The 21,955-nt window shown below is 54.6% G+C and overlaps 5 protein-coding genes and 1 non-coding gene across 16 annotated transcripts; 2 read left to right on the top strand and 4 right to left on the bottom strand.

Moving 5' to 3' along the window:
* Positions 1–367: 367 nt before the first annotated feature.
* On the bottom strand, positions 368–2,792 carry creg2 (cellular repressor of E1A-stimulated genes 2). Of its 2 annotated transcripts, XM_088414792.1 has the most exons (4): positions 2,370–2,780; positions 1,379–1,548; positions 1,104–1,217; positions 368–896 (listed from the first exon to the last, which is right to left on the bottom strand). In XM_088414792.1, the coding sequence occupies exons 1-4, from the start codon at positions 2,562–2,564 to the stop codon at positions 755–757; spliced, it is 621 nt and encodes a 206-aa protein (XP_088270918.1). In that variant the 5' UTR covers positions 2,565–2,780; the 3' UTR covers positions 368–754. The 2 variants fall into 2 exon arrangements, with proteins under 2 accessions (XP_088270918.1, XP_088270919.1); XM_088414793.1 differs by lacking the exon at positions 1,104–1,217 and having other exon boundaries at positions 2,370–2,792.
* On the top strand, positions 2,137–2,210 carry trnan-guu (transfer RNA asparagine (anticodon GUU)). Its single transcript has one exon. It is a non-coding gene; the product is annotated as a tRNA-Asn (tRNA).
* Positions 2,793–3,023: 231 nt separating the features above from the next.
* Positions 3,024–13,572, bottom strand: cracdla (cracd like a). 7 transcript variants are annotated; one of them, XM_088414773.1, is made up of 12 exons: positions 11,426–11,443; positions 11,097–11,181; positions 9,863–9,948; positions 9,707–9,790; positions 9,136–9,262; positions 8,591–8,723; positions 8,418–8,531; positions 7,832–8,038; positions 6,079–6,886; positions 5,116–5,645; positions 4,116–4,218; positions 3,024–4,045 (listed from the first exon to the last, which is right to left on the bottom strand). In XM_088414773.1, exons 4-12 carry the CDS (start codon positions 9,753–9,755, stop codon positions 3,843–3,845), a joined length of 2,274 nt encoding a protein of 757 aa, XP_088270899.1. In that variant the 5' UTR covers positions 9,756–9,790; positions 9,863–9,948; positions 11,097–11,181; positions 11,426–11,443; the 3' UTR covers positions 3,024–3,842. The 7 variants fall into 7 exon arrangements, 6 of the variants coding, with proteins under 6 accessions (XP_088270899.1, XP_088270900.1, XP_088270898.1 ...); XM_088414774.1 differs by having other exon boundaries at positions 9,707–9,948; XM_088414772.1 differs by lacking the exon at positions 11,426–11,443 and having other exon boundaries at positions 11,101–11,181.
* mitd1 (MIT, microtubule interacting and transport, domain containing 1) lies at positions 12,625–18,541 on the bottom strand. Of its 4 annotated transcripts, none has more exons than XM_088414789.1 (7): positions 18,400–18,541; positions 15,142–15,264; positions 14,956–15,057; positions 14,370–14,506; positions 14,174–14,260; positions 13,885–13,997; positions 12,625–13,762 (listed from the first exon to the last, which is right to left on the bottom strand). In XM_088414789.1, exons 2-7 carry the CDS (start codon positions 15,260–15,262, stop codon positions 13,531–13,533), a joined length of 792 nt encoding a protein of 263 aa, XP_088270915.1. In that variant the 5' UTR covers positions 15,263–15,264; positions 18,400–18,541; the 3' UTR covers positions 12,625–13,530. The 4 variants fall into 4 exon arrangements, with proteins under 4 accessions (XP_088270915.1, XP_088270914.1, XP_088270916.1 ...); XM_088414788.1 differs by lacking the exon at positions 18,400–18,541 and adding an exon at positions 15,404–18,390; XM_088414790.1 differs by lacking the exon at positions 18,400–18,541 and having other exon boundaries at positions 12,625–13,632; positions 13,702–13,762; positions 15,142–16,564.
* mrpl30 (mitochondrial ribosomal protein L30) lies at positions 16,061–18,261 on the top strand. Its single transcript, XM_088414794.1, has 5 exons — positions 16,061–16,395; positions 17,387–17,458; positions 17,531–17,677; positions 17,750–17,823; positions 18,038–18,261. The coding sequence occupies exons 1-5, from the start codon at positions 16,360–16,362 to the stop codon at positions 18,168–18,170; spliced, it is 462 nt and encodes a 153-aa protein (XP_088270920.1). The 5' UTR covers positions 16,061–16,359; the 3' UTR covers positions 18,171–18,261.
* Positions 18,453–21,811, bottom strand: txndc9 (thioredoxin domain containing 9). Its single transcript, XM_088414791.1, has 5 exons — positions 21,646–21,811; positions 20,720–20,914; positions 19,733–19,851; positions 19,172–19,426; positions 18,453–18,715 (listed from the first exon to the last, which is right to left on the bottom strand). The coding sequence occupies exons 2-5, from the start codon at positions 20,891–20,893 to the stop codon at positions 18,595–18,597; spliced, it is 669 nt and encodes a 222-aa protein (XP_088270917.1). The 5' UTR covers positions 20,894–20,914; positions 21,646–21,811; the 3' UTR covers positions 18,453–18,594.
* Between the last annotated feature and the right edge of the window lie 144 nt (positions 21,812–21,955).

Raw genomic sequence — 21,955 nt, 5'->3', positions numbered from 1 at the left:
AAAGCCGACGTTGCCGTGACCGTTCTTCTTAAAGCGGCGCTTTGAAACGTTCCCGCCGCTAACGTGACCAATAACCTAAGCGACGCGATTTTTTTTTATCATTCAAGAAAAGTGCAAACTAGTGAAATACTCACCGTAGCCAAGTGGCACACAGCAGGTGCAATGCGAGTGGCCCGTGATTAGTTATGTTCCAATAAGCGATTTCCGGTGGGAGCAAATGGGCTTGGTGCAAACGCTACAATTTCAAACTCGTTATCCCCTGATACAACGTGCCCAGATAAATCATTCTCCTTTCTCTGTTGATCGGGGGGGTCCATTAAAGTCTTCAGAATTGAATGTGGAGTCGCGAAGAAAGAAGAGGCTTGAATGCGAGCAAAAGTGTACATTTTATTTGAGCGGCGTACGAATAAAGCGAGAACCCCTGCGTGAAAACGTTTTTGATTTTGTCATTGACGTCCCCGAGGCAATCGCGGAAGTGCTGCGAGCGTGAGCAAGCGCACGCTTCGCTTTCCGACACGCGACAGCGGCCTCGTGTCCTATGCCGCCATCAAGCGGCCGTTCGTTGCAGCACAAAACCTTGACGCATTTAGCGGAGGAACGTGATAGGAGGGAGCAAAAGGAGGGAGCAAAACGAGGGGCTTCCGCGATGTGTGGTTCCGGCAACCTTTGCTGCCGGTTCATCCCGATCACCCTAGCTTGAAGCATTGCGACGTTTGACCGACTCGGATTGGCGTTCCCCATTTGCCACGCCTCGTTAAAAGGGGGAAGCTTCGAAGTAGTCCTCCAGCGGGATGAGCGACGTGCCCCCGATCCAGTTCTGCAGCCACACTTGGATCAGCTCCAGCTTCATGAAGAACCACTTGTGTCCCACGGGCCACCTGGCCATCTCCGGATGCCTGCGACAGAGTAATCAACTAACGTTTGTCCAAATATCTCGTTTCTGCTCTTCGATTCCACGCGTCAGTACTTAAAGGGCCTTTTTCATTCAAAAGGAATCAATTCAACGACTCGACTGGCAGGTCTAGTTATCTAGTTACGAACGGCATTCCCATCCGCCCGGGCGGAGGACGGCGAGTTGTTCGGGAAGGCGAGGGACGGGCCACCTGGAAAACATGGCCTCCTCGGCGAAGGCCAGCTCATCCGGGGCCACCTCCACCATCTTGCCCGTGAGCGTGAGTCGAGCGCATCTGGGGTCCTCCGGGTCGTACGCCATTTGTCTGCCGGGACCGCACGAGAGGCGCGCTCGATTAATTCCAACTATTTCGCCACATCTCGGTTTGACGTTGAAATTTGTTGAACGCCGTCCTCTGCCATCCCGCTATTGGTGCGGGGAGGGCGTGAAAGGTTAAGCCCCGAAGAAAAAAAAGGGTGCGCTCGCCTGCAGAAATCACTCTGAGCCTCGGAGAAAGTGAGGGAAGCGTACGGGTACGTCTTCAGGTCCGACACCGTGGCGTCCATGGGCGTCACGTAAAAGTACATGACTCCCGTGCTGTTGTCCGCCGGCCCGTCGCTGACGGAGAAAATGTTCCCAAAGGGGAGACCTTTGATCTGGAAAGAAAACGCCACCGATAAGGCAAAGCCTTTTTTGGGGGATTCGTAATCATTTTACGATTCACAATCCCTTGTCAGCACAACAATAGAAAGACAGCACATCAAAACATAGAACAACACAAATATGTACAAAAAAAATGATCAGAACAGACTTCAATTTAAGGGACCCTGTGTAAGATTTAGAGCGTTCCTCATATAAAAGAAATAAATGATTACAAATGTGAACAACTCGCTGATAAATCTGTTCTTAAGGATCAACAGTATGTTTGAAACATAGGTCTAGTTATGAAATGTTATGGGGGTGGCACTCCACAGCAACGCAGCACCTCCTGCTGGCCGCAATGAAAAACATTGTCCTTTTAAACAAATGAGAATAACCGGCCACAATCGTCTTTCCTTTCCTATTAATTACAAAACTACAAGATTGATATCGCTTTTGAAGACGTGGAATGAGAAAATAAATGAAAAAAAAAAAAGACAAAAACAACGTTGCAAATGTTGCAAAGCGGCAGTCACTGCTTGCGTCACGTCCGACATGGGAGGGTCATAAATCAGAGGACGTACCGCGGGCGAACCGGGCGCAACGTCTCTGTGGCGCAATCGGTTAGCGCGTTCGGCTGTTAACCGAAAGGTTGGTGGTTCGAGCCCACCCAGGGACGCTCTCTTTTCGTCGCCAAGTAGCGCAAGGACGGGGAAGGCACTCGTCTCCGGGTGCGACGAGCAACCAAGTCGGCCGGCAAAGCCTTAACTAAGCGCGCGTTTTGTCGCTGTTCGAGCTAACCACCGAGCGTGCGTTTTGTCGCTGTTCGACGCCCTACCTCGTCTTGGCTGGAGATGGTGGCCAGGCTAGCCCAGTCGCTGCTGTGAGCGATGTACCTGGCCGTCGCGGCGGTCTCCTGGTGCGGGGGAGGCCCGAGCCCGTAGCCTCCGCGTCCCTCCGCCTGTACCGCCGGGTCGGAGGCGCCCACCAAGCTGGCCAAAAGCGGCAGCGTCAAGTAGAAAGCGCGCCTCATCGCTTGCGCTCGCCGGTCGTCGACCTGCGTCTTCGCGAGCCGCCCTCTGTCGGGGCGGGAGGGTACTACACGTACCTGTGCCTCGCCAACGTCACAACAAAGTTGCGAGCTGATTGGCCCGCTTATCCCGAAATTCTGATCCTTCTTACGTAAACGGACCTAAACAAAGTTCTCTGCATAGCAACAACGCACCGGCGCCAACTCAAGGCAACCGAGCGAACCGCATTCATCTTCTCAGCCGCTTCCCTTCCGACTATGAATTCAAAGAATGTTTTGGGAGGGGCTCTGTATTACGATGCATCGCAACACGCCTTTCTGTCGATTGTACCGAGTAAAATGACGTTTTTGGGCTGGTACTTACGGCAAAAGGTAACACCCCCCAAGGGAAAAAAAACATGCAAGGTAATTCAAGACTTCATTGTTGATGTCGGCGCATAGGAGAGGACTCGACACCCCAAGAACGAGTGAAATCCACAAATACTCTTTATTTCAAAGTGTTGAGCGCTCATTTATAATGACAATAACGTGAAACAGTTTGACGCAATAGCTTTGGATAAAAACATACACGAAAGAAATAGCTTGCGTGAACGAAGCGTGAGGAAGCGCTTTCCAATTTCGGTGGCCAAGACTTGAACAAATGTTGCTTTCGCGCATGTCTGGTGGGGGGGTCAAACGTTTTGGGCTTTTACAACTTTTTCCAGGAATATTTATGAGCTTTCCCATCCAGTTAGTCTGAATTTTTACTGGTTGCGACGTCACAATTTGGCAAAACGACACAAATCCGCACACTAACTGTAGGTCAATCCCCACGACAGTTTGGATTCTTCTTTTCAGCGCGCGTATCGACATCTTTTTCAAGCGTTGGCTGAAGGGAGATCCAAAACCAGCTCAAGTTGAGGTCATGGACTCATTCACCGCCAGCCAGTTTGGCTCATTTTCAGCACCCGCATGATCTTGCGTTTATTTATACGCCGTCTTTACCAAATGAAGGTCTCCTTTCTGCCTTTTTTTTACTGATTGGCAGTAGAAAAAAAATTCCTGCCAGCGGACTCTCAAACTGAGTTGATGTCATGTGGAATGTTGTGTCACCTACTGCTGCTTGCGCATCAGTAAAGTTATTCCACATTAGACATTCACAATCAGATAGAAACAAATAAAAGCCCATAGGTACGAAGTACTCGAGTGATCAATTCAGGTACTGAAGTTGTCAATAAGCTTAGGTACTGAGTCACGGCTCACTTTAGCTAGTAAAGCGCTAAAGTCAACGAGATCCCGTCGTCAGTCCATGGTCTTGTCGCTCCACGCCATGGACTTCCTCTTGGCCAGTTCCATCCAGGAAGGCTGGATCGGGGCGTTCCCGGCGGCGTCGGGCGCCGACCCGAGGACGGGCGAGGAGGAAGGCGACGGCGAGGGGCCCGGCGTTTTGCGCGTCCGTTTCTCCCGGCGGGCTCCGTCGGGGATTCGGACGGAGCTCCGGGGCTCTGGGGGAAAAGGCAGGGTGACCTCGGCGCCGCGCCGCCTTTCCCGACGGGCCGGAGGGCGCTCACGTACCCGGGAGTTTGAAAGCTTCTCTCGCTTGGGGGTTAGGCTCCGCGCTTTGCGCCGGGGGTTGGCTCCACCTTTTGCTTTCAAGTTGCGCTTTCCTCAACTCCGCCTAAGGAAGAGCGCCCGTCATCGAATGGGCTGACGGCGGGCCCGCCGCGCGCGGCGAGGAAGGAAATCGCTTTCAAGCCCGCGCCCTCCGCTCCAGCTTTTGTTCCTCCGTACGAATCGGCCGGGGGAGGAGGGCCTTTGGACACCGCCGCCTCGCCGGCCTTCAATTTGGGAGCGAAAGCCGGAAGGGCCGCCATATTTAGAAGCCTCCGAACCTGACAAAACCCCTCCCTTTTTTTCCCCGTCCTCCGCGGCCGCGACTCCTACTCCGGCCGCCGCGGCCAACGGTGTCCGCTTCCCGCTCGGTGGGCTGCCGCGTTTCCCTCACTTTTCTGTCTATGGCGGTCAACGGAGCCGGCTCGAGAAAGGGAACCCCCGTCGACGCCGATCCACAAAATCCGCCTAGTTCGGAACCGGAGCTCGACACGACGCGCGAGTGTCAAACCCCCGTCCCCGAGGGCCGGTATCCCGGCCGTTTTGGGGGTCTCTCTCCCGACGCGCCCCATTCAAATGACGACGCCGTCCCCGGAGGACCGGAGTTCCGCGCCTTTGTCGCAGGGCCTTTCCGGAAATCTTCTTCCGACGCGTGAAACGAGTTTCGAAGCGAGTGGGCGTCGCGCTCGGTCTTAGTCTAGGGCGCGGGTGTGGAAGTCCGGTCCCGGTATCCTGCATGTTTTGGAAGCTTCTCCGCCAAGCGCACCCGATTCAAATGATGGGGACGGTTTCCGCGCGTGTCGACCGGAAAACCACGAGGATGCCGGACCTCCGCACCCATGCCTCGGGGCGTTCCTGGCGGTTTTCCTCCAATGCGCGCGTCGCGTTTGGAAGCCGGTCTCGAGACGAGCGCGCGGACCCGAGCGCAAACGCCGCCGAGAGAGGACGCTCGATAAAGACGTACACAAAGGCCCTCGGCGGCAGGTGAAGAGCAGCGGAACGAGGAGGCGGTGCGGTCGCCGGGCGACGCGGCCCAGACGGCGCTCTCCGGTTCCGGCGCCGTCCGGCTTCCCGGGTCGGCCCGGGGACCCGGGTGGCTCCGCCCCGCCAGAGGTGTAGCGTCGCCCGCTCCCAAGCAGGGCGGGCTCTCCGCCGCCGTTCGACTCCTATTTTCCCGCCCTTCCGTTTCCTTCGCCTTGGGGCCCGATCGCCCGGGCTCCGACGGGCGCGGCGCTCCCTCGCCCGGGTGTAATCTCACGGTCCGAGGCGTGCCGTTCGGCAGCTCGGCGGGGTTGGCCGCCTGTGTCGGCGCGCCGCTAAATTCCTTGGGAAATCTTCTGGCGAAAAGTTGCTGGAGGCCCCTGGTCTTTTCCATGGCCAGGCTCACCCAGGAAAGCTCGGCCGTTTGCGCCCGCGACTCCGGCTCCTCGCGCTCGCTCGAGGAGGGAGCCTCGACCGTAGGGGGAGGGCGAGGCTCGCGCGGGGAGGCCGCACCTGCGGTGGACAAACGAGCGTTTGAAGCGGAATTTCCTCGGTTGCCCTTCTCATTCAAAATGGAAAACAAAGGCGCAAAAGAAGGTACGGCACAGGCCTTTTTTTCAAACAAATGCTTCAAGTGTAGCCAAAAACCACTAGATGCAGACCGGTTATTTTGGTTAGCGAAATGCCAGTACATATATAGGGAAGCGATGAAAGAAAATGCTGACAAAGATGTAAAAAAGCGCAAAAAGGTAAGGCGCCCAAATGAAAGCGGAAGAAGAGCGGCTAGTTTGGCTCCCAGTTCAGATTAGTAGAGGGAAATTCAAACTGAGAGCCATCGACTGTTTTGTTTGTTTTTTGAAGAGCGTTCTGGCCCCCGAAAACAAAGGAGCCTCCCGACCGGTACAAAGGAGCCGCCCGCCCGGAAGAAAGGAGCCTCCCCACTCACCCGTCTGCGGCAAATCTCCGGCGCAGGCCTTTTCGGACAAGGCGCTTTCTTGTATCCCGCCGTCCCGGCTCTCCTCGTCGGAGGGCGCGGGGCGACGCCCGGGAGATCCGCCCGACCAAAACCTGACGGAGTCGGAGGTGGAGCGGAGCTTAAAGGCAAAGGTGCCCTCGGCCCCTCCTTCCGGGACGTGCGCTTCCCCCGACGGGAAGGCGTCCGGACTTTTGGCCGGCCGGCCGTCCCTCTCGCCGTCCCGGGAAGGAGCCCGGCTTTGGGGCTGTCGTCCGGGCGTTCCCCCGGGCCGCGGATCCTCCCGGCGCCTCGGGCCGGGCGCCGTCCGCCCGACGGAGCCGGCCGGCGCTCCGGCGAAACTACCCGATCGGGGCCTGTCTCGGACGCGGCTCTCGGCGGAAGCCGCGGACAGATGGAAGGATCCGGACCCGGGTCTTTTCAGTCCCCTTGGGCCGTCCGCTCGGGCCGGGTCCCGCGGGGGGCGAACGGGCGAGGCCGGGCGGCCCGGGGGGAGCGCGGGGTTTCGCTCGGGGGTCTCCGCGCTCATCTCGGCCTGGCCGTACGGACGCGCGAGCCCGCGACGAAGGAGCCCGGCTTGAAGCTCCTGGGAGGACCGGCCTGGGAGGACCTCCGCGCCGGCCTCCGCCGCCCGCGTTTCCGCCCGGCCACATTTAGGGGACCGTTGCTTGGACGCGCCGATTCCGCCCGCTCGTTCTTCCGGCGGCGCTTCCTTCCCGGCGTCCTGGTCTGCGGCGGGTTCAGGACGCTCGCTGTCGTCGTCGGCCGCCTTAGCGTCATGCTGGGAAAACCGACAATTATTGAAGGAATAAACAGACGTTTCCAAAAAAAAAAAAAAATCCATTTTAGCGCAGATCTGGCAGGGAATAGCGCAATCCATAGTTGCCATTGGACAAACGGCGGTCGGAGCCGTTGTCACTTGGAATCTTTCCAGCCGGCCCCCTCCCCCTCGTCCCTGAACCATCGTCTTAATTTGAAGAGCCACGTTAGAATTCGGCGGAACTTTCCCTAGTCCGGAGTAAGCAGAAGCACAATAATATGACATGGTTCCCAACTTCTATACGCGTACCTGGATTTTCTTGTCTCCGAGCAAAGCTAAATTGCTGGGGAAAAATAACAATCGGAATAAACGCGCGACCTACTGCGGCGCTTCGCGAGGCGAAGGGCCTCGCGGACGCCGAGCAAACCTTCGCCCTCATTTGTCCATAAAATGGATCCGCGTATGCGGGTGGGGCTCGAGAAGTCGCGGAAAGGCTTGCGAATGTCAGAAGTCGTCGGCTGGCGGCCGTTGAAAGGATTGGCGCCAAACGCACGAGGGCCTTTTCCGTGAAACGTTCCCTTTTGGAACGGCGGAAAAGGAGCCCAACGCGGGCTAAAGTTTGGACCTCGTTCACAAGGGAAGGCGTATTGAAAGTCGACAGGTTTCTGCGCCCTAACATTTCAGCCTCCTGGCGTCTTTTCCTTTGATTTCGCAAACTTTCGCAAATTTAGCCTAGGAGTTGACGGCGCCCAAAATGGTAGCGCATCCCTAATAATCAGAAAACGCTAACATAATCATCACACGTTTCAAAAAGCGTCGGGCGGGCGCTTGCGGGCCAGAAGCGCTCTCCGGACTGACGTAGCTAGCGCTAGCGCGGCTTCTTTTTCCGCCCTTCTGGATCAGGGTGGCGACGCGGGCCACGCGAGGACCGCTTCGAAACGGAAGCGGGGAGAAGGGGCGACTCACCCGCGGCGGCGCCGGGCTCCTCCTGGTGCCGGCCCTCCGCTTCCGGGGCTTCACGGACATGCGGTGGCGGGCGGCGGAGCTGTCCAGGGAGGGGGCGAAGCGGGCCGGGGCGCCGAAGTCCAACGGCGGCTCGCCGGGAGAAGCGTCGGCGGGGAGGGGCGGGGCGACTCCGGAGACGGGCGGGCGCGGACGCCGGCTCGGCGCCGCCTAAGACGGACCCGGCAAAACTTTGCGACGGCCCGAGCTCGCTCCGTTCCACGACGGCCCGAGCTCGCTCCGTTCCACGACGGCCCGAGCTCGCTCCGTTCCACGCGGCCCGAGCTCGCTCCGTTCCGCGGCGGCCGGCGCGTGGTTATGAACGGTCGGCCGCCTTCCAAACGGCAAAGCGGCACGCACAGAATGACCGACAACAAATGGATTCTTAATATTCAAGCGTTGGCCCGACCATGGAAAGAAAGGCGCTGCCGATTGTTGACGACAGCGGGGTGCTTTCTTTGGATGTTTTACGCATCAAAGTTGAAAGCTCTCCCGACGTTTGAAATCCGTCGACGATGTGTCGCATACGGCTAAATGTGTTTATTTTCACCTTGCCGAGGGTCGGATGGGCGGGAACCTCTGGGCTCCCCCGGTCGCCTCGTCGCCTGACTGGCAGGAGAAGAGGAGGCGGCCCCAGATGCATCCTCTGCTGCTGAAGCTTCATCTGCCGCGCCGAAAGGTAGCGTCACCGTAAAACAACGCAATAACAAGCCGGCGCGTTACCTGCAGAGTCTTTATTTTGCTGCCGACGTTCTCCTGGGACAGCACTCTGACCGGCCGGTCGTCGTCGCCGTCGTCGGCCCAGAAGACGCTGTCGTGGGAGAGCGCCCGAGATCCCATGGTCCCCTGGGGGGACCTGAACAGAACCTTTGTTCAATTGGCAAAAGCTACTTGAAAAAGCCGTGGGGTGTCAAAGTCAAGGCCGGCCGCGTCGGCGCGTGACCCGCAAAAGTCACCTCCGCTTTCTTGCCAGTTGTCGCGCCTGAAACGTATTGGCGCCCCGACAGAAAGCGCAACTCCAATGTGGCTCCCCGAGAAACGACTGTGACGCAGCCTACAAGGCGGCTGGCGACGAGCTTTTCGCTAAACGCATGCCGTGAGATTGGCTTGTCCCCGGGCCCGCAAAGGACAAATAGGCCGGGCCGGGCCGGTCCGTGCACACGCCGTGTGTTTAAACGGCAACATTTCATTGGGGGTCACCTTACTTCAGACAAAAAATCAAATTGTGAAAGCTACTTTTTTTTTGTCCCGGTCTACGCGGTACTTACGGCAAATACGGGCGGGCCTTTCCCGCCAGGATGTCGCCGGCTGACTGGCTCCACTTGCCGCCCCCGCCCCCTTTGCATCTGACAAACGCGCCGCTCCTTAGAGACCTGGTTCTGGCTTTTCGCAGTCCTGAATGAGGCGCGCGCATCGTTGAAGCCCGATGAAAACCTTCGCCATACGAATCAACACGACATCCGCACAAACATACGCATGTTTTGCGAGTCAAATGATTGGACCGACCCCCCGCGGACGAACCCCCGCCGTTTTAGAAAGGGCCGCCTTTGGCTTTCGGTGGCCTCGCCGGATCCGTGAGCCGCGCGACCCCATCAAACGCCGCGGAATCTCTGAGAATGGCCTCTGAACGCGTGTCGGGCCCAAACGGGAAAGGCAAAGGTCCGCCGGGAAAAAAACGTCCTCGTTGTCGACGGCAACAAGGAGGCAATAAGCGCCGCGCTCGACCAAAGTGCACACTGGCTAAAACGCCTGCGCACAATATGAAATTACAGCTACATATGGTCATTTTTAGCCCGGTCGCCCCCGAAGCCACGCTCGCCGCTCGGCGGGTAATCTGACCTGAGGCGTCCTCGGCGCGCTCCTCGGCATCGGCGGAAAAGGCCTCCATGGGTCCGCCCGGACCGCAAGAGGCCGCCCGGAGCGCTTCCCAAAGTACAAAGCGCTTTAGGCATCCACGTGCAAAGGTTTATTGCTTTTATCGCCAACGGGACCAACCTTTGCAGTTGAGAGGGTGCGGCGTGCGCTCTTTTGTCCTTTGAACCGGGCGGCCGTACGCCGGAGGGACGATCGATGAGTAACGCCTGCGGATGAGGAAAGGGATCGAGAAAAGGAAAGCGCGGGAGGCGGGCGCGGACCCGTTTGGACCTTTGCCAGCGGTCTCGGTTGTTTAAAGGTGTCCGCGCTTCGCCGATTTGAAGAGAAATGCTAACGATGACGGTCTAGGGACTAGATATATTCTAGGTGAGGGTTGGATACCACTGTATTTATGAGGAGCAAAGATATTTGGGGGCGTCCCGTTAATTGTGAGGAATTGCGCTCAGTTAAAGTGGCATTTTGTTCAAAGGCCTTCATGTTAATATCTAACGCTTCTTACGCTCGGGTCGGGAAACAAAGGTCGAGTCGGCCGCGCCCCGATGCCAACGCCGATTGGCCGTCATCGCGTTTGCCGTCGACCGATAGGCCGCTCATAGGCCGGGAGGGAGACGGCGGACGTGAACGCGAAAGCGCACGTGAGAGTTGGTCGTTCCGGCGACGGCGTGCGAGCGATATGCATTCTTTGGGGGGAGGATTTTAGCCTAGCGCATCAACGCAAAGCGGCCAGCCGCTACTGAAGCCACAGCTGAAGATAGCAACCGACGCGCCGACGTAGCGGGCCGCGGCCGAGCTCTTTGCCGAATTCGAGCGGGGACATGACATTCTGAGCTGACAATGAAAAATGAGGTTAATGAAGAGCAAAATTCGCATGACGAGTCCTTCGTCTCCTCCCGGCTCGAACGTTGATGCGAGTCTTTGAAGACGCTTTGTCTTCCTTCTTGCAACTTGTTCCGGCCGGGGTCGCTGCCGCTGTCACCGCCGTGCCCTCGTATCGCCGCCAAAACGGGATGTGTCAGCGCGCAAAAGCGAAGTCCGGAGCGCGCCAACGCGAAGTCCGGAGCGCGCAAAGGCGAAGTCCGGAGCGCGCAAAGGCGAAGTCCGGAGCGCGCCTCTGGTATGGCCGGCCCGCTCTCGAGTTGGGCCGAGCCTGAGCGCGAATGAAAAAGGGGCCCAAAGTTCCTTCGCTATGCGTGAACGCGGGCACGGCGCACTCACGCATCAAGCAAAGGGAAAAAAAAAAAAAAACATTTTTGCAGATTGAAATAAAAAGACCATCTCAATGAAAAATCTTCACGTCACAGATTACAAGTGCGCCCCCCCCCCCCTCCGAAAAAACCCCAAAACAAAATAGTACCTACGCAGCAGCAGACGACTGTTGTCCTCCAAGTTGTCCCGTCAGCGTCCCGGACTGTTTGAACCTGCGGGCTCGTCGTCCACATCTGCAGCGAGGCGGGAGGGAAGGCGGAGAGGGAGAGAGAGGGAGGGAGAGAGAGGGAGGGGGAGAGAGAGGGAGGGAGGGAGAAGGTCACGCGTGGTGGGACAAGCACATGCACAAAAAGAAAAGAGGACAGAACAGAATGAGACAGAGGAGGAGGGGGGGCGAGCGAGCCAGCGAGCGAGATACTCTATTACATTAGTGGCACACTGTGGCCCTCTGCGTTAAGCTCCTTATAAAACACTAACCTGATTCTGGGCCCACAAATGAGAGGAAAGGAGGGAGGCGAGAGGGAAGGGCAAAAATATGAACGCCGCTATTGGAAAGAGGACACCCGTGACATGACAAAGAAAAAAAATCAACTCCAAAAAGTGACAAGACGGCTTGGTTGCAGACGGGATCGTGAAAAAGCGAGCCGGACAGCCTAAGCACGGCGTTTTTAGAATCCGATTTAGGATTCCCATCTGATGTAAACGCGGTAAGAGGGGTGGGGGCCGGGAAAAGTTTTCTTTCCGGGGGGGTATCATCAAAAAGCACTGCATGGCTGCAAGTTATTCAATGTAAAAGAAAAACAGGAAACGCGCAGGATACTGAAGTCGGACGATGTCAAATTGAAGTCTGGTACGCGTGCCGTAACGTTGTGCGGGGCGAGGGCGCGCTCTTCCGCTACATACTCGCGCGAGACGCCTCTCTGCAAGGCCATGCAACCAGAGGACTTCTTCCAGCTCAAACGGGGGGGAGAATTTGCTCATCCGTTTTCACTTGATATGAGGTGAGACTCCAAAGTTCATCCCATCGACAAAACTATCTAACGTCGCTAACGCAGAACAGACAGAGAGCTTCATCAAATCAAAACGTACAAAGGAAGCTGGAGGAATCCCTTTTGGGGCAGCTTACATTGACCATATTTGGACAGTTCCGACTTGCTTGACAGTTAGGAAATGCACGCACGTGGATTCAAATCTTTATAAACCCTCTCTGAAAAATACCATAAAAGGTCCACTGCAAATACTGAATATATAAGTATCCACTCAGGTGTGATTTTTCCATATTCGGAAAACGCATTTGTAAAACACCTCATTTCGTAGACGTGAGGACACACTTGGATTAAGCCCAAGTCCAAGCGTAGAATCGAGTCGAACTACTCACCCGGTGAAGAGATTTGGCAAAGGACGATTTGAGGGGCGTTGGTTCCGAGGCCCACGGCAAAAGTCCGCCAATAATTCTCATAACGTTGAAAAGAATTCTTGACGGTTGCCCCCAAAAATGTCCAAAAAGTGCTACGCAAAAGAGTGAGGAATTCAATGTTTAGCGCTTGTGTCCTTCACATTTGAAATCAATACATACGGAAGAATTCTATGAAATATCCCAAGTTATTTTGCATATGGATAGCGTTGATTCCACCGGGCTGCTGCAACCGGAGAAAAGGAAAGAGGAGCAAAAGCACTTGTCGGGCAATGGAAAATGTTTTATTCTTGTAACGTTTCAGCATTTGCCCCCCGCCCCAAATAACCGCAACAGTATGTTATTCCATATACGATGAAGAAACGTGTGTAAAAGTAGCATCATTTCATCGTTTTAAAAACACACACCGGACAACCATATGTGCAACCGCTAAAGTCAGACTTAATTCACACAGATTGAGGTAAAAAAAAAAATAAGGGGGGGGGGGTGAATACGCTATTTTTTTTTTTTTTTCATGTGCGTAGCAGTCTCTTTTGGCGGCCACGCAAATCCGCCCCCCCCCCCCGTCGCAGCGCCGGGCCGGGCCGGGCCAGCTGTTGATGGGGATTACACGAGCCAGACCTGCTAAAAGGGTCTCCCTTCGGCCTTCTGCGGACGGCCCGTCTACGCACCGGAAGACGGAACAGCCAAACCTGGATCTTTGCGTTTGTTTGTTTGATCGTTTTGCGGCCGGCGCACCGCGCCGTTTGACGGACGCGCCGCTTTCCGGGATTATAATTCCCCCCCCCCGGGTGGGCCGCACGCACGCGGGTGACATATCGAGATTAAGGCCGAAAGATAATCCCGTCGCAACGGCGTTTCAACCCACGCGCCTTTCGCTCGGTTCGCACGACGCCCGACACAACTTAGGTCCGCCCCAACATCAGGTTCACACACACCCCCGAAATTAGAGGAGGGTTCGTACGGATAAAGGTGGCGGGTACGTGTACTCCTCCGTTCAAAAAGCAGCCATGACAAAGAAAAGGAAGAGGACGCAGCAAAATATTGGAAAGACGACTTAAGAGCATTGGCCAAAAAGGCACTCGGTTACAGTGCACCCACGCCTCAAAACTTTCACTTCCCTACAACGTTACCGCAAATAAAAATACTTGCGTTTTGGCGACGCGTGTCAGGAAATGTGCGTTTTGGTGTGTTTGGTGTGGAAAACGTCCACCGTGGTCTGCTGGCACGGCCTGAGGTCATAGTCGCAGTGCCCGATGGAGAAGCGTCCCTGCCGAAGAGCGCGTGCGTGACAAGGTTGAGGCGAAGCGGCGGGAAAGGGCGCCTCCGGCAGACTTACTTTTGGCTTCTTGAAGTAATCCAGACCTCTTCCGATCTTGATGATCCAGCCGTTATCAAACCTACGAGCGTTTCGTCTCGATCACGCTCGGCGGAGGCGGGCGGGCGGGCGGGCTGCGCTACTTTTAGGCAGGGCGACGGCAGCGTTTTGAGCCGCGGGGATATTTGACGTCGCGGGGAATACCTGATCTCTCTGTCGTGGATGGCGGAGGAGTAGCGCAAGTCCAGCGTCACGTGACGTTCGCTCAGGCTCCGCTTCAGCTCGCCCAGAGCGCTCTTCTGTTGCCCGTCGTCGCCCTGCGCAACAACGCGCCTCAATGGCCGCCATTGGATATTAAGGCCCGCGCCGATCGGCGCAAAGGCGGCCTTATCGAAAGAAACAACCAAACAAACGAAACGAAAAAGAAACGGGAGGGCCACGCCGACGGTTTTTAACTCGAGCCGGCTTGTCGAAAAGCGCCGGAAAAACTTACGTCGTCTGCCGACGTGAGGAGATGGACGGTCTTCACCTTGCAGGGCGCTTTGACCAGCATCTCGCAGAACCGTAAGAAGTTGTACAGCTGCCGCGCACAAAAGCACAAGAGAAATATCAAAACTTTCTGAGATTCTCAACAAATGTGCAAGTGATTGCCGCGTGGCGTTTTTAAGCGCGGCCTTCACGGTTCTGACCTGGTGAGCGTGCCGCACGTAGGGGTCCTCCACCCAGACCTCGCTGAGCGCACCGCTGATGTACGGCTTGAAGACGGCCTCGTAGCTGTAACCCGTGGCGTCTTCGGCTATTTTCACCTGTTCGTGATACTTCCCGTCTGACGTCAGGGAGAGAGGGAAAAAACAAAACAAAATGACAACATCCGGCCGCTGCACGGGTGTCAAACTCATGTCCTCAAGGGTGGCTATCCTGCGTGTTTTGTGGTTTTCTGAGTCCCGCGCCCCTGATTCAAACGATCGGGATCATTTCCAAGCTCCGGCAGAGCTTACGAATAAGTTTATCATTTGAATCGGGTGCGTTGGGGAGAGAAAACATGCCGGATACCGTCCCTGGAGGACTGGGGTTGGACACCTATGATCCAGACGGAAGTTTTGGAAAGTGCTCGCCCTATCCCAGAGGATTTGGAACAAAACAAGCAGACGACACTCCACACCAACGATGCGGCCGAGTGAACGATTGGTTATTTGTTGCTAGTTAATTATAAGTGCGATCAAATAATTGGGTCGAGTATGATCGACGCGTCCGCTTGTCTTTTTCGGCCATTACCTTCTTTCATCTGCTTCACTAGAGCTTTCATTTGTTCCGCTCTGTCCATGTAGCCCTTGATTTTGTCCCTGTAGTGTCCTCTCTTCGACTCGTCGCTCACCGCTGCCGGGCAAGACGGACGCGATTGGAAATGGCGCTGCTTTGCGCGCACGGTTAGGGAACGAGAGGAAGGGAGCGTGCGTGGACCTTTGAGGACGTCTATGAGCAGCTGAATGCCCTCTTGGTAGCAGACCAGAGACTCCTGGAAGCGGCCGCTCTGGTCCAACTCCACGGCCCGCTTCAAGACGGAAACGGCGGACGACTCCATGCCTGCCACGTGATTTTCACTCATGTTTGAGTCAGTGAAAAAATGACCGATGCGCTGCCGCGATTTAAGAGGTCACAAACGAACAGTGGAAAGCGAGAAGAACCTCGGCGGAATCGGTCCACTAAGTGCAACTACACTCACCCGCGGAGAGCGGGTACGTCGCCAAAACAAGTCCCCCGGGAAACCCAGAGAGTGCTTTCTTTCCGCCAGACGAGACGTGCCTGAAATAAATCACCCAGAGAGTGCTTTCTTTCCGCCAGACGAGACGTGCCTGAAATAAATCAATCTCGATGCAAAACACGTCTTTATATTATTTTGTTTTTCCGTTTTTGGATGGATATACTGCACGGCCTACGGAGATGAGGTAAAATTTGTGTAGTCAAACGTTTACCGGACAAAAATGATGGCGGTGTTGTATGCGTAATACATAACAATTATGCCCAGATTGCCCAGAATATAATTTTAACAGTACACCAACAAAATGAGAGGCAACACACATATATTTGAATTCCTTTTGAGTACGTCAACGAAATCCATCCCCAGGAAGGGTCGTAACCCATCTGGGGGTCTCATAGTTTTGCCTGGTCAACGGTGCATTTGACATATACGTTCAGACAAATAACGTTTAAAGTTTTGTTATAGAATTTGATGTCATTTTTACTAACATATGTAATTCTCTCCGTACAATTCCCCGTCATAAAATATAACAGATTGTAACACTCGAACAGCGTTTAACGACAGAATTCATTTAGACGTTTTTGTTGTGAAGTCCCTTTTACCTGTTTCATAAAAGCAATAGTGGCGCATTTCCGGTTCCGGGTACGACTCATGGAGGACGCTATGATTCTCGCGTTCGCTTGTAGCTGCCCAAAGGGGTTTATTTCGTCTCAATAATAGTACTACTTATTCCGATATTACACCGGGCCGCTGTATATTGTGATACTGTAACTTGAATATACTGTCATTCCGAAGTTCGTCGTATCATTGAGCAACTCTGGATAGTATGCGCATGGTTTTAGGGGACTTCTTGCGCATTAACCTTGTCCTCCTGCACGGCGGTCTTCCAATCTAGCGGACGGATCGAAAGAACAACTGAAATGACTGCTATCAGTTTAAAGTCACCATCCCTCAAGGTAACAGCGTCACCGAATACAAAATCTTCTGCTGTGCAGTTTGAAAACTATGGAAAAGCTTAGCTGCCACTTAGATGCTACATGTGCTAACAGTAATGTGATGACAATGGGTCTGCGACCGGAATGCTTTTAAAATCGCCAGCCAAATTTTGATGTCAAGCGGACGAAACGATACTGTTACAGATTTACAGTAATATTAACCTGTTTTGAAATCTCTCTGCCATTGTGTAACAGAATTTTTAAAAATGCACGTTATTCATTTCTGTCTTTCGTTTTCAATTTGCTCACAACGAGTCATTTATTGATTCGTAGTCATGTTTGGGGTTTTCTTGTGCATTCTGCCTCCGCTATGCTTGGTATATTTCTTGGTGAATAGTGACCGGCTCCCCCAGTTGCAGTGTTGCTCTCTGAGGGAAGCAGATGCACACATAGTTCACTGAGACAACTGTGCTCTATTGTCTTCCCCAGTTGCAGTGTTGCAGAGGAGGACGAATAAATAAAAAGGGGGGAAAAATAGTCATTGGATGTTCACTCGATCCCTACAATTGTTCTGCAGAGAATGGAAGTGTTAATTGGGGCTGTAGGCCCCATCCACGGAACCATCGGAGAGTCGCATAGTCCACCGTTATCTAATGGCACAACAATCAGTCGAATAGTCTGGCAAAAATGAGTACGGGATTACGAAACAGAATGGCACGCGCACGTGAGGCCTCCTCGCATTGACGCCAGAATTTTTGCCGGGGCGCGTGGTTTGAAACAGCGGGTGAGCGACGAGGGTGTCGGCGAATCGGCTGAGGCGATCTACCTCTGGACTCGATCGGCCGGCGAAAAGAGCGAGCGCCGACGACCTCGTTGGCGGTCGCTCGCGTGTTAGAGGAAGAACCCACACTCGATTTAAAAGAAAAGGTCCCGGAAAAGCTGGAACAGTGCCAAGGTGACGCCCCCCTTTGCCTTGGCGTATTATTCACTAAATCTGCGGCTGTTATGACAGGTCCTAACAGGACTTTCGCCATGGCTTTGGTTTGGACGCGGCAAGTTTACCAAAGCAAGAATCCCGCAAGAGGTAAAGGCGCTTTTCATTTGACGGCGTCTACTTTGTAGCGCTCCCCGCCTGACGCGCGTCTGGCCCCGACAGCTCATCGCGGAGTGGTCCAAGGGCCACGAGAAGTACGGCGGCGACCCCGAGCGGCCTCACAAGCTGCACATCGTGACGCGAGTCAAAAGCGCGATGAGACGGCCGTACTGGGAGAAGGACTTGGTGCGCTTCCTGGGCCTTCAGAAGGTGAGGCCGCGCTTGGCCGCGTCGCGTCGCGTCGGGACGCGCACCTTACCGGGCCCCGCGGTTGTCACGCAGGCGCATGTGCCCGTGATCCACAAGAACACGCTGAGCGTCAACAACAGACTCAAGTTGATCAAGCATCTCGTCAGGTAAGCGGCATTTGAAAGCCGTTTTCACCCTTGGCCTAATGAGTTAGCCGTCAATCATGTACGCGACGAGCCGCGCGCGGACGTCACCCGCCGCTATCTCTAGACAGCCCTCTCATTTGTAATTGGCCTTTTCAAAAACGTTTTCAAGTTTCTAGTCAACGCTGCGGTCGAGCCGTTTGAACAAATGCCAAAGGTCCGAGCGGCACCTTTTCAGGATCGAGCCGCTGAAGACGCCGCACGGGCTCCCCGGCGAGCGGGACATGGCCGACAGCTACATCAACAGCAAAGGAGAACTGATTGTCCGCCGCCTGCTGGCCCCGCTCCAAAGCGAGGACGCCCGGTCCTAGCGCCCGACACGCGGCCTGCCGCCGGCGCCCGCAAATTCGTTTCCGACGCATCCCCGTGACCATGACATTAAAAGACGTTTGTCCCCTTAAAGGCCCGATGTCATTACGTTGGCTAACTTAAATTAGGTCGCGCTGCGTGGAGCCTAGCAATTGAGCGGGCGAAAGTGACCAGACCGCTACTTAATATCAAATATGAATCCCGGCCAGATAATCAGAAGTAAGAGCTTACCCGGCTTTTGTCGAACTTTTCAACGTCCTCTTGAAATGATGCCGCTCACGCCATTCGAAGGCCGGACTTCGTTTAATTTGAAGTAAAAGCTTTTGACATTTTCGGAAACGCCGAAAGACGCGGCGCCACGAGGAAAGAGACGTCGTGAGCGAGGTAGCCTGGAAAAGGAAGACCAAAGACGGCCGTCGGCGCCCCTCAGTCGTCCTCGTCATCGGAATCCGTGTCGTAGCCGCGACCCCTTATGGTCTTCTTCTCCACTTTGGTGAACCTGGATTGGGGCTTCTGCGCCGATGTGGGCGGCTCCATTAAATTACCGCTAGGGAGAACATAAGAGTGAAGGAAATGAAGCATTTCAAATAGCGATGGGGCGTTTTAAATGCTCACAATTTCTATATGACTTTCGGTCTCGTTGAAAGAGTTATGGTTTACACCCCGCAAGACAACAGCAAAAAACGCCAAGGTCGTAGCCGTCGGTAATGCTCGTCACAGGCGGCGCGTCTCAAAGAGCCAAAAGCCGACACGAAAATGAACCGGACAGCCAACGGAGCAAAAGGCGTGTCAAGAAGAGCGCCCCTTATTAGCAATTGGGAAACCACGACTCGCGAAAACCGTTATGCCCGCGGGCCGATCCTTCACGAGGACGTCGACTGTCGGGCCGCGCGCTCGCAAACGTACGTAAATTGTCGCCGCCTGGACCTTTTAAAAACGGGAGAAGAAGGAATTCTCGCAAACGTCGAGGAGGGGAGACGAGACCGGTAAAAGTCGCCGGCACCTGTAGTTGATGACGTCGGCGCAGCCCAGTCGCCATTCCAGCACCTCGGTGGCAAAGTCGTCGGCGTTGCCCAGGTCGCCGAAGCCGACCACGTAATCTTTGGACTTGCCGTCGATGAGCAGCGCCAGGGTGGGGATGAACTTGATGCGCAGCCGCTCGGTCAGGAAGGGCGCTTTCTCCGCGTTGAGCTTGATGAATTTGGTCTCCGCGTGCTTCTTTGCCAGGAGGGCCAAGTGCTTGTCCAAAATCTTGCATCTACACGCGCGCATCAAAAACAAGGCTGCCATGATTACGCGAGCCGTTTCAGTCTTGCACTTTTCAAAAACCAATCCACCCTATGGCGTGGACCGCGACGTTGGCATTTCATCGCAGGGAGAAAGGCCTTCCCGCCGCAAACCGCGCACGTGACAATAAAGACTCTGGCCGGACGCGACGCCGTCGTCACCGACGGCGAACGGCCGTCCCGGACGGCGCCGAAGCGCGACTTTTCCTAAAGTGCCGGTGTCAGGGATGTTCTCGGCCGCGCCCGAGAGCAGTAAGAGAATGGAGTAGTGACGTCACCTGAAGGTGGAGTTCCTGTAGAAATGGCAAACGACTTTCTTGCTCTCCTTCACCTCGCCGAAAAATTCTTTCTCGCTGGGAATTTCGCGGTACTCTCCGTGTCCTTTAGACAACCACTCCTGCCATGACAAAAGCAAAAGACGTTTATATTTCAGACAGGTAAAGTCACATAAAAGGAACGGTGAAAACGATAAACCATTGACAGACGTTATTAGGGAATCTTTTTTGACTGATACGAGTGCAGGTATTCGCTTAGGAATCTTTTTTGACTGATACGAGTACAGGTATTCGCTTGAGTCTTTAGTGCGTACGATAGCTAAAATGTCAAATGATGGCCAATTGAAGGAAAAACCTTGTCATTCTGACATGACTGAGGATTCGACATTCTGCTCAACGGCTCCAGTGTAGCGCCGCCTACTAGCGGAAAAGATTTTTTTTTTTTTTTTGTATGTGTTTACTTCATCCCAAGAAATGAAAGCTTTTTGAACCACCCGTTGAGGAATCTGCCCATCACACAGGCAGGGATGTTACACCGCAGTTATTACATTTGCAAAACAGCGACTAGAAGAGGAAGTTAGTTTGCGTCAAGCAACTGCATGGTTTTTAGTTCAACTAAGCCAGGCGGCGGCTCCTTCATCCCTACGCCGCGTCTCCGCGAGGATCGCCAAAAGAAAAGGCCGCACGGTTCGGGGCGAATAACCACGGCGCAACCGAATTGCGGTCGGTGCAGGAAACGGGAAATGGACATAGAGCGCAGCCTTCCAGATTAAAAGCACGCGTTTCAAAAGATAAACAGCGAAGTAAACATTCCGAAGCGGAGCTCTTGAAATCTCATCTCGGTGCCCCTGCACGTGAACAAGGACCAACTCAGATGACGCCCGCTTCTTTTATTGACAATAAGACGCCATCGGCCGATCGGACGCAACTCTTCTGTCCCGTGACCGTGTGTGTATCGGCTATCTATCCATCCACCCGTGGAAAATGTACCTGCTTCTGTTTCTGAGCTTTCTTCAGTGCCTCGAGGCGCCGTTCCCTCATCTTCTCAAAGTCGTCTTCGTCCATTTCGTTGAGTTTGGTCAACTCCGCATCCAGCTGATCCTCCACCAGCTTAGCCGACTGCACCAGAACCTTTGTAATGTTGTCCATCATGTCGTTGGCCATGGTAGCCCGTTCCGTGCCGATCTGGGGGGGGGCGAAACAAAAATCGCACGGGTTCTCTGCAGCTTTTCCTCACGAGACATGAATTTTGACGCCGTTCAAAAGCGGGACACGCAAAGACGAAAACAAGCATTCACCAATGACGCTTGTAGGCAGGCTGGACCACAGGGGTCACATCGTTTTATGCGGCCCGAGAAAGGCCAATTAAGACTAAAATGTCCTTTTATTTGACTTTACGGTCACAGCGGCCCTCCGACGGAAAGCACAAGTCCGATTGGGCCCACCGTTAAACCGCGTTTGACGCCCCCGGGCTCCACGGGCATTCTCGTCAGACACAATCTGACGACAAAAGTAAAAAAAAAACGACAAAGTACAAAGCCGACCGCTGAGGCGAGCGGATACCGGCCGGAGGACGCGCCTCTTGCCGGCCGGCCGCTGCTAGTTCAACCGGACCTTTTCTCAAGACACGCCGACTCACTCCCATCCCAAATAACGCCATGCTCGTCAAATAATCCCAAATAACGCCATGCTCGTCAAATACACAATCGTCTAGGACTCTAGGAGCATGTGAAATGGCGCCACTAAAACGCCGTTGCTAGCATTGACCTAGCAACGCGTTCGCAAGCAGCAGTGCGTGCGAGGCGAGCCGAAGTCCGATAGTAAACCGGGCGTGTTTCAACGCATGTAAAACGACGGCAGCTGCGCGTTTGACTCGAAAAACAAACCGAAGCCCGACCCCGGTTGTTTTTGCTTACCCGATAGCGACGCTTTAACCGGGGAGAAAGGAGAGCCTAGGACGGAAACGTCAGTTGCGCGAAGTGTTTGTTGTTGTTTTTTTCACATTTGCGTGGTCACACTGCCGCCTACTGGACAGGAGTGTGCAAGTCAGGAGGGTGATCCATTCTCAGCAATAAACAGTTCACATCTTGTCGACAGTTCATTCGGTAACGCAATATTCGTCATGTACTATGAAAATTGAAAAGATAAAGTCCACTTTTCCGCCAACCGAAAATGGCATCACGTGTCCTCGAGCCTCGGGAATCAAGCTCCCCTTCCGGGAGCACT

The sequence above is a fragment of the Hippichthys cyanospilos genome, chromosome 5 (genome assembly GCF_059441005.1).
Source record: "Hippichthys cyanospilos isolate Australia breed blue-spotted pipefish chromosome 5, RoL_Hcya_1.0, whole genome shotgun sequence".
NCBI classification, from domain to species: Eukaryota; Metazoa; Chordata; class Actinopteri; order Syngnathiformes; family Syngnathidae; genus Hippichthys; species Hippichthys cyanospilos.
Note: the sequence above shows the minus strand (reverse complement) of the source record. Positions and strands in the feature narration are given on the sequence as shown.

Bases quoted from the DNA above. Each gene is read 5' to 3' on its own strand.
- creg2 (XM_088414792.1), bottom strand. From the start codon at position 2,564: ATGAGGCGCGCTTTCTACTTGACGCTGCCGCTTTTGGCCAGCTTGGTG. The intron at 1,549-2,369 runs GTAGGGCGTCGA...TTTTCTTTCCAG, and splicing joins CCATCTCCAGCCAAGACGAG to ATCAAAGGTCTCCCCTTTGG. The intron at 897-1,103 runs GTGGCCCGTCCC...ACTCTGTCGCAG, and splicing joins GAGGAGGCCATGTTTTCCAG to GCATCCGGAGATGGCCAGGT.
- cracdla (XM_088414769.1), bottom strand. From the start codon at position 11,641: ATGGGAATCCTAAATCGGATTCTAAAAACGCCGTGCTTAGGCTGTCCG. The intron at 6,887-7,831 runs GTGAGTCGCCCC...CGGTTTTCCCAG, and splicing joins GGAGCCCGGCGCCGCCGCGG to CATGACGCTAAGGCGGCCGA. The intron at 5,646-6,078 runs GTGAGTGGGGAG...TGTCCACCGCAG, and splicing joins CGGAGATTTGCCGCAGACGG to GTGCGGCCTCCCCGCGCGAG.
- mitd1 (XM_088414787.1), bottom strand. From the start codon at position 15,286: ATGAGTGAAAATCACGTGGCAGGCATGGAGTCGTCCGCCGTTTCCGTC. The intron at 13,998-14,173 runs GTAAGTTTTTCC...GTTGTTGCGCAG, and splicing joins TCCTCACGTCGGCAGACGAC to GGCGACGACGGGCAACAGAA. The intron at 13,763-13,884 runs GTATTCCCCGCG...AAACGCTCGTAG, and splicing joins ATCCACGACAGAGAGATCAG to GTTTGATAACGGCTGGATCA.
- mrpl30 (XM_088414794.1), top strand. From the start codon at position 16,360: ATGACTGCTATCAGTTTAAAGTCACCATCCCTCAAG. The intron at 17,459-17,530 runs GTAAAGGCGCTT...TGGCCCCGACAG, and splicing joins AAGCAAGAATCCCGCAAGAG to CTCATCGCGGAGTGGTCCAA. The intron at 17,678-17,749 runs GTGAGGCCGCGC...GTTGTCACGCAG, and splicing joins GCTTCCTGGGCCTTCAGAAG to GCGCATGTGCCCGTGATCCA.
- txndc9 (XM_088414791.1), bottom strand. From the start codon at position 20,893: ATGGCCAACGACATGATGGACAACATTACAAAGGTTCTGGTGCAGTCG. The intron at 19,852-20,719 runs GTACATTTTCCA...TTGTCATGGCAG, and splicing joins AAGCTCAGAAACAGAAGCAG to GAGTGGTTGTCTAAAGGACA. The intron at 18,716-19,171 runs GTGCCGGCGACT...TGTTCTCCCTAG, and splicing joins GCCGACGTCATCAACTACAG to CGGTAATTTAATGGAGCCGC.